This window comes from Nansenia antarctica (assembly GCF_963989245.1).
Source record: "Nansenia antarctica genome assembly, chromosome: 1".
Taxonomy (NCBI): domain Eukaryota; kingdom Metazoa; phylum Chordata; class Actinopteri; order Argentiniformes; family Microstomatidae; genus Nansenia; species Nansenia antarctica.
Genome location: NC_137674.1, coordinates 31529675 through 31538912, shown reverse-complemented (window position 1 = coordinate 31538912; position 9238 = coordinate 31529675). Strand labels below are relative to the sequence as shown.

At 44.1% G+C, this 9238-nt stretch overlaps 1 protein-coding gene across 1 annotated transcript in view; it reads left to right on the top strand.

The window, feature by feature from the left end:
* Positions 1-2452: 2452 nt before the first annotated feature.
* The window catches only part of LOC308175592 (inverted formin-2-like), a gene marked incomplete at its 5' end in the record, with an annotated part of 16766 nt that continues 9980 nt past the window's right edge, over positions 2453-9238 (top strand). The window contains 5 exons of the mRNA XM_080550246.1: positions 2453-2849; positions 3489-3604; positions 4418-4577; positions 8590-8623; positions 8814-8955. Of these exons, the coding sequence (XP_080406372.1) occupies positions 2453-2849; positions 3489-3604; positions 4418-4577; positions 8590-8623; positions 8814-8955 (849 nt within the window). The remainder of the gene's footprint in view (positions 2850-3488; positions 3605-4417; positions 4578-8589; positions 8624-8813; positions 8956-9238) is intronic.

The window sequence follows — 9238 nt, the reverse complement described above, 5'->3', positions numbered from 1 at the left end:
ACAACAACAATAGTGGGTTGGGTCAGGTCCGGGTTGTTTGATGCTGGCATCCCTCGAGTGCAGGAGCGTGGGCTCATTGTTGGATACACACAGAGAATCTGTGGGAGTGTTCTGGGAGTTGTCACGGAGACCGGGTCAGATGTTAAAGTTGAAGAATGTGCAGAGGCAATAATCCAATAGAAAATGTGCCTTCCTCCCCTTTTGATAAGGATGACTTGTGGCTGAATATGAAAGCTCTCAGCTGCTGGTACACAAACAGAATCACCCTACAACATGAGGGCAGGCCAGGCATGTGAGGGAAATGAAATTGAATAATAAGAGGAACCTGTTGTGACAGCCTGTTTGTCTTGTGCTTCCTGCCCCAGGAAAGTCCTGTCCCTTTCCAGGCCCATGTTGGGAAGTTCTGCTCGCTTTTCTAGGAAACCCTGTTACAGCGCTGCTAGCGCTTCTCCAATTGTGGAAGGGAACTGGGCTTTGAGATCATGACATTGCATTTTTGTGCGTTCTTTCCCATGACTAGCTGTTGTGACTGATGTTTAATTGGCCCTACTGTACAGCACTCTGTCTGTACAGTTCAATACACCGTAGATCTCAAAGATAAGTTGTTCATCAAATCATTGTTGGGAATAAATCCTATTAGGCCTTCAGAAAGCGGCTAGTGAAGCAGGAGACATTCCCTTCCATGCTGTAGCTAATGAACAGACCTCTTTGAAGGGGGATGAGGAGGCCTGTTGTGAAAGGGCATTGTCTGCCTGTGCTGCCACGGTAACGCTCAACCACTGGCGGAATAAGTCAGGCTGAATCAGCTCTGCCACCACCGGCTGAAGACAACAAATCCCATGCGAAGCGTCATAAACAGAGCCACTCTTTCTTTTCAGATGTTACCTTGAATTAATAGTGTCTTGACTTGTGAAGTGAATAGAAATCCAATTTGTAGGAGCTGACAATCCGTTACAGAGGGTTTTTTGTGTCATGTTAATTTCCTCCTGTCCTAGAGAGGAATCTCATTATTGTCATCGCAGTGAATTGAAAACGACATTTTCTTCAGTGTGTTTTATGAGAGCCTTTTGTGTAAAATGCCATGCAGACGCATCATTGAAATAGCCCAGATTCCTAAGTGAGGCCACGTATTGTCTAAATAGAGACAGATGGTGGCTAACAATTCATCCCCTAGTCTTTCCCTGGCTCCCTCTCAGAACGCAGCGTGCGGGACTGCAGTGTGGCCGTCTATAGTTCTCGTCCAGTGATTCCTCTGTGGAGGTTAGCCTTGCCAAGTCTGAACTGACTAATGGGGTCCCAGCAGGAGAACGTAATCCCTACTTTAGTCCAATAGATTGCTGGACCATCAAACCCCTTTATAGATTGAAGTATTTAGATTTCTGAGTACGACTGTAGTACCTTGTTCTTTAGTCTAAATCCCTGTTCTGTTATGGCTGTGTGAGGTATAGGAGGTTGCTTACGCTGGTTACACAGAGCACACTGCACAGGGTGTTTGAGTAGGCAGGGCGGGGCAGGTTGCTAAGAGAGGGAGCTGTTCTGATGTTTTGCCAGAAAAAGGCACTTGTGTGATCAATGTTTGCGTTCACGTCAGTGCCAGCTTATGTTCCATGACCAGACATGAGCATATTGGTCATTCATCCCTGGAATGACATTCACTCCACAATGGCTGTTTTTGTGTATTACGCATCATCATCATCATCATCATCATCATCGTCATCATCTGTTTATAGTTGGATCTGTTACTCTGAAAAGCTAGATGATTCTTCAAAGTCATATTCAGACCTAAAACACACCCTGAAAGTAGTGCATTTTTGGCCATACTAAACATAAAGTACATCAAGCATATCCACATCATAATATTTACCATTGACAATGCACTGACTAATGTGCCTGTCTTTGCGTTTGCTGTCGATTAGCTGACAAATGAGTCTCTTTCCTTTCATTGCAGGATTAAGTTTAGAGGTTTGGCAGGGCTAGTGATGACAGGACTGCTGACATGTCTTTCACTTGTCCCCAAATGTGCAGAGTTGTCATTTCCTATGAGTGTTTTCCTGTGTGATAAAGGCCTCCATGGTTTGGTCTGCATCCTCTAATCAGGATAGTATTGAAACTATGGCCTGTACTGTATAAGCACAGAGGCCGGTCTGAAGGTCACATTAGTGTGTGTGTGTGTGTGTGTGTGTGTGTGTGTGTGTGTGTGTGTGTGTGTGTGTGTGTGTGTGTGTGTGTGTGTGTGTGTGGCCAGAATATGGCATAATAGGCTTACCCTTACACCATTTTCTGCACTTTATAATAAACCTGTGGAAAAAGGTTTCAAATAAAACACATTTTCAAAAAGGTGTTAAAAGTGCATTATATTCTATCAAACAAAAACACATGTGCGGTACTTTGATTACATTGACTTTGAATTGCGCTTCCCTCCAGACAGACCCTCCTGCCCATCATCGTCACCATGTCAGGGAGCTCGGAGGGGAAGAGGAAGTGGGCGGCCGTCAGGGGCCGTCTGGGCTCCTCCCAGGACTCTGACACCCAGGTGGAGGCCAACCTGGAGAGCGCCGATCCAGAGCTGTGCATCCGGCTGCTCCAGGTGCCCACCATGGTCAACTACTCTGGGCTGAAGCGCCGCCTGGAGGGCAGTGACCAGTCCTGGATGGTTCAGTTCCTGGAGCTGAGTGGACTGGACCTGCTGCTGGAGGCTCTCGACCGCCTCTCTGGCCGGGGATGTTCCCGCATCGCCGACGCCCTCCTGCAGCTCACCTGCGTCAGCTGCGTGCGCGCCATCATGAACTCCTCGGTGGGGATCCACTTCATCGTGGAGAATGAGGGCTACATCCGCAAGCTCTCCCAAGGTCGGAGAAGCATCTGGTTATGAGTACACAGAGACAGTGTTTGTCGTTTAAGAAAACAGTGGTGGCATCATTCTCTCTGTGATGAGGCCAAACTAAATGTTTTTGAACACAAAGTGCTGATGATTCAAACGAGCCTCATGAAATGCAATAGCCATACAATCAGCACATTCATAATGGTTTATGATGAGAATTGTGGTTCAATTCAGACATTATGGCATTCAATGTCAGATTACCCCCACAAAAGACATTTAGCAGATTTAAGGAGGAGCAATGAGGTAACTTGGTTCACAACAAAGCGAAAGGACGAGTAAAGTCCTCATTGATTTGTACAAAAACATATTCCGGCCAAGTTCCAAGTTAAGTCTTTCACACAGACAAAGAGTTTTTCAGGGAGTCAAAGTGTGAGGGATACAGATCGCACACATACATATACACACATACACTTATCTTAACATTACTTCTTAAAGGTGCAAAGTTCAGGTGATGTTGTCCGAAAAAAGCCAAAACATCATACAGGGAACAGAGAGGGAGAACAGGGAGAGAGAGAGAAAGAGGAAAGATTGGTCGACAGGAATATGGACCAGATAATAATCACAGGGTTAGGGTTAATAATCACAGTCTTTGACTGTGTTTCTACAGCCTTGGACACCTCCAACACCATGGTGAAGAAGCAGGTCTTTGAGCTCCTGGCTGCCTTGAGCATGTTCTCCTCCGATGGCTACCGTCTGGCCCTGGACTCCCTGGACCACTATAAGGCAAGTGACATACAGGACAGGGATCATAAGACTCGCTCATAGGGACCACTATAAGGCAAGTGTCATACAGGATAGAGATCATAAGACTCATAGGCAGGGGCGATGAATATACCATTGTTTACACAGGTTTAGTGGCATTTGTGAAAAGGAAGAATCATTGCAGAACATGAAAATGTCTGGAAATAATTTAGATCAACCGTAAGAGATCCGGGAAGTCAGGATTGTTATACTATGCGTTTTCAGCAGTAAAGCCTCTTATGTATAGTAATTCTATTTCTATCCGATTGCCCCAGCAATCATATGTAACAGGTAGCACCAATTAGCACTAGGTAAGGCTGGACTTTAGAGGTGAAATCTTGGATGACATGACTATTTAAGCTTTTTTAAAGCTATTTAAGCTACCTGTTACATATAGTTGCTTTCCCCTTATAATATCTTATACTATACACTTGATAAACTGCATACAGTAAGTGAGAGGCTATAGAAGAGATCATATACATTACATCCTTTGTTGCCCGTCCAATACCTGCTTGTCAATATCAAAGCACATCTAGTGGGTGTCAATGACACCTATTCATGCGTTCATTTAGTGTTCTAGGGTGTGAAGACTATCTGTTACATATAGCCTAGTTGCTTTCCCCTAGTAATGTCTTATACTATACACTTGATAAACTGCATACAGTAAGTGAGAGGCTATAGAAGAGATCATATACATTACATCCTTTGTTGCCCGTACAATACCTGCTTGTCAATATCAAAGCACATCTAGTGGGTGTCAATGACCCCTATTCATGTGTTCATTTGGTGTTCTAGGGTGTGAAGACTCAGCAGTATCGCTTCAGTGTGATCATGAACGAGATGCAGGCCACAGACAACGTCCCCTACATGGTGACCCTCCTCAGTGTCATTAATGCCGTCATCTTTGGGACAGATGACCTTCGACAGAGAGACAAGCTGCGCAAGGAGTTTATCGGTACAGCACATTGGTTGTATTGTAGCGATCCTGTATAACGCTAGTCTAGAACAGCCTACTTACCTACTACAGTATAAGAGCCACCTCGCAGTCGCAGGTCAGATTACCAAAGTCTTCACAATGGGAAGCTGCTGCTTACACACAATGGCCGCTAGTTGGCCGTCTTGTGAATTAGCCCGCCTCCCTACAAAGAAAAACGGCAAAATAGCTTTATACTGGCTTATTCTGATGTGATTTTGAAAATGTAAGGATACTGGGAGGTAGAGCACACATAATCTAGGAAAAGTCATGAAATGAGGATCCTGAAGTTTGATCAAGTGCAAAATTATAACATTTTACTCACAGGGTCAAATGACCACACCCATGGCTGTTCTAGCCCGTTAGCTGCTCTGGCAAGGAAGTTCTACTTCTTTGTGTTGTAACTAGCGCGGCCGGTTTGTAAACGGAAGGTCAGGTGTCCGAACCCCGCCAACTACTCTATCCCGCCGTTCGCTACAATATCATCACTTCTCAGCGAGGCTTCTCATCAAAGATTCATAATCATCTGCAAGGTCAAACTGTGGCAAATTGTTGATGAGAAAGAGTTTTCCCGCGGGAATGCACAGGGAAAAGTAGGTCATCTGCCATTGCTACATTACAAATCTGTCACCGGGCGCTTCTAACTATAGGCTTGTCCCCAATCTTTGTCCCTAAACACCTGAATATTGAGGGAAAAGTCTATGACCATAGGCTCATGCAAACCTCACATTTCCGATATGAGCTGCACATTCATATGACTTTTTTTTTTTAATGAATTGCAGCAAGAATGACCTCCAGTCAGTTTGTAATGTTATGACTTCCCCAGTGGTGTAGTCTAGTTTTTTCTAGTGGGTATATATTGTGATTTTCCCCTCCCAGCCTCATATCGTTCATTTCGGAACGGCATAAAAAATAAATATGCGTCTGTCTAACGTTATATATATATATATATATATATATATATATATATATATATATATATATATATATATATATATATATATATATATATATAACATTACATGTTATAAGGCTGATCTGTGCATGATAGTGCTGCATTTTGACATATTTCATGTCGCATCTCCCCCCGTTGATGGTATATGACGCTATAGTCAGTCCCAATGGTCCAGAAGTCAAGTGCTTCGTAACTCAGACGGGGTGAATTTTATGAATGAAAGTGAAAGTTACGTCACAAAACACTGTTACGTATCCGATTCCTCACACATTTTTAAGTGGGTATATGGAAATCCTTGGCCTTTCCTAGTGGGTATACGTCGTAGTCCTGCGTATCACGTAGACCAGTGGTCGGGAACCTATGGCTCGCGAGCCATATATGGCTCTTCCGGTGACGGCATATGGCTCCCAGACAATTGGGTTGAAAAGTTAAAAAAAAAAAAAAAAAAAAAATCGAAAAAAAAAATCAGTTTGGAACTGATTTTAAAATACTTGTGATATTGCGTAATAATACTGTGTCATTTTAAAGTAAACAGAAATTCGTTTTGAAGTTAAATTTCACGGGACTCTTCACGGGACCCATGACCCGTGACCCGTGGGTCGGGTCGGGAACCAATGTCTCGCGAGAGTGTCAGAGGTCGTTGTAAAGGTGAATAAATAAAAAACAATTTGATCAGATAGTGAACTAGCTTATACGCTTCAACCCTTGTAACGAGAAAGATGGCAAAAAGAAAAAAAGACGATTACCGTGCATTCCAGGCTGCGTGGACAGAGGAATTTGCATTTGTGGAGATCGCAGGATCTGCGGTATGTCTAATATGCAATGATAAAATTGCATAGATGAAACGGTCAAATATAAAGCGGCACTTCGATACGCATCATGCTTCATTTGCATCGAAATATCCAGCGGGGGACAGCAGGAAAAAGGCATGCGAGGAGCTACAGCGGAGAGTGCAGACGAGTCAACAGCAACTGCGTGGGTGTCACGGTGACGGTGACATACTTTTCTCTCGCGTTAGATGAGTCAACAGATGTTAGCCATCTATCTCAGTTCAGTATATTTGCCAGGTATGCTGCAGGTGACACACTGCGTGAGGAAAGCTTGGCTGTTTTGCCAATGAAAGGGACAACCAGAGGAGAGGATTTATTCACGTCTTTCATGGAGTTTGCTAAAGAAAAAAAACTGCCGATGGATAAACGTATTTCTGTCTGTACTGATGGTGCACCCTGTATGTTGGGGAAGAACAAAGGATTTGTAGCGCTTCTCCATGAACATGAAAAGAGAGCCATCCTAAGTTTTCATTGCATCCTGCACCAGGAGGCGCTTTGCGCTCAGACGTGTGGCCAGGAGCTAGGTGAGGTGATGTCGCTGGTCATTCGAGTGGTCAACTTCATTGTTGCCTGAGCTTTAAATGATCGCCAGTTTAAAGCTCTGTTAGAAGAAGTTGGGAATCATTATCCCAGTCTGCTTTTACACAGCAACGTGCGTTGGTTGTCAAGGGGAAAGGTGCTCAGCCGTTTTGCAGCTTGCCTGAGTGAAATCCGGACTTTTCTTCAAATGAAAGGCGTCAAGCATCCTGAGCTAGACAACACTGACTGGCTCCTGCAGTTTCACTATCTCGTGGACATAACAGGCCATCTGAACCAGCTCAATGTGAAAATGCAAGGTATTGGAAATACAATCTCATCCCTTCAACAAGCAGTGTTTGCATTTGAAAGCAAGCTGGAAGTCTTTCTCAGGGACATTGAAACAGGTCGTCTTCTGCACTTTGTAACACTGCAACAATTTAGAGATGCATGCTTAGCAAGTGACTCCACTCAACATCTGGATCTCCAGCAGCTAGCTGGCTTTACGTCCAATCTCCTGCAGTCATTCAAAGCACGTTTTGGAGAATTTCGTGCGCGCACTGGTCTTTTCAAGTTCATCACTCATCCACATGAGTGTGCAGTGGACAAAATCGACCTGACATGCATCCCTGGGGTCTCTATGGGAGACTTTGAGCTGGAAGTTGCTGACCTGAAGGCATCAGACATGTGGATGAGTAAGTTCAAGACACTTAATGGAGAGTTGGAAAGTCTTGCGTGACAGCGAGCAGAGCTGGCGAGGGAACACAAGTGGACAGAAATGAAAAAACTTCAACCTGAAGACCAGCTGATTCTGAAAACTTGGAACGAGCTTCCTGTGACATACCACACAATGCAGCGTGTTAGTATTGCCGTATTGACCATGTTTAGCTCTACATATGTATGTGAGCAGTCATTCTCGCATATGAGGAACATTAAGACCAACCTACGCTCACGTTTAACTGATGGAAGCCTCAACGCCTGCATGAAGCTCAACCTCACCACGTATGAACCAGACTATCAGCAAAACCATGCAGCACCAGAAATCGCATTAAAAGTAAGACACATAATGTTAAAAATACTATATGGCTCTCAATGAAATACATTTAGAAATATTTGGCTTTTATGGCTCTCCCAGTCAAAAAGGTTCCCGACCCCTGACGTAGACTATACCACTGGACTTCCCCCAAATTACGTTGTATATTCATGGTGGGGGCGAGTTAATTTGCGACTGTTTGGGAGAATGCTATGGTCCTTGACACGTGTTATCCATGATGCATGAGTCAGGAAAATAGATAAACTTACCAGGGGGAACACTTCTAACAAAAGAGAGACACTTTGGCGACAGTTTGATGTTAAATTGATTGATTGGCTTCATAGTGCCAGTGGGCGTCTTTTTCACGTGTTCTCGGTATTTATAACAGATATGTAGCCACTTTAACTAAGTATATGGCGACACATGTTGTATTTTCACTCTAATAAATAATAGCTTATTTCGTTTTGAACGTTGTCTCTCACCCCTGCCGCACTGCCAGACCGTAATTGGTAAGATTACTGCAATCGGCGCATTTACGCCCGAATTCTGCCCTATTCTGTATTTTTCCAACGTGGTATAATATCAGGGATTTGGGTAGAAATGGGTGAGGCAAGCCGTGTTTAAACTTGTCACATTTAACGCGGGTTTCATGTTCTGCAGGATTGCAACTACTCGACATACTGCCAAAATTGAGGTGAGATTATATATTTTTTGCCCTCATTCTTCCTGGGACGTTTGTTGTTTTATGTAACCTGGTAAATATGCTCTTAAACATGATTCAACATGATTGGATGGAATCGACATTGTGTGTGTGTGTGTGTGTGTGTGTGTGTGTGTGTGTGTGTGTGTGTGTGTGTGTGTGTGTGTGTGTGTGTGATGGACAGGGAGGAGGAGGACGAGGACCTGATCATCCAGTGTGAGTCATTTGAAGAGGCCATGGCTGAGGATGAGGACGAGCTGCTGCGGCTGTATGGGGGCATAGACATGAGCAATCACCAGGAGGTGTTCACCACCCTCTTCAACAAAGTGAGCAATGCTCCTCCTGTCAAAACACCACATACCCCCTTTTACTGTGTCAAATACAATAGTGAAAGTCCTGTTCACCATGACAACAAGTCTTGTCTCTATCTTTGGGATGTAGTCTGTACGAGTACATGCAATTGGACACATTGGCTGTGTTCCAAAATGCGTTCTTGCCCTCTGTCTTGAGCGAATACCAAGTACGATGTACACTATAGATAGAGCGCAAGAATGCATCCTGGAACACAGCCACTGTCGGCATAAGAAGAATAGAAGGCGGAGGCAGTAA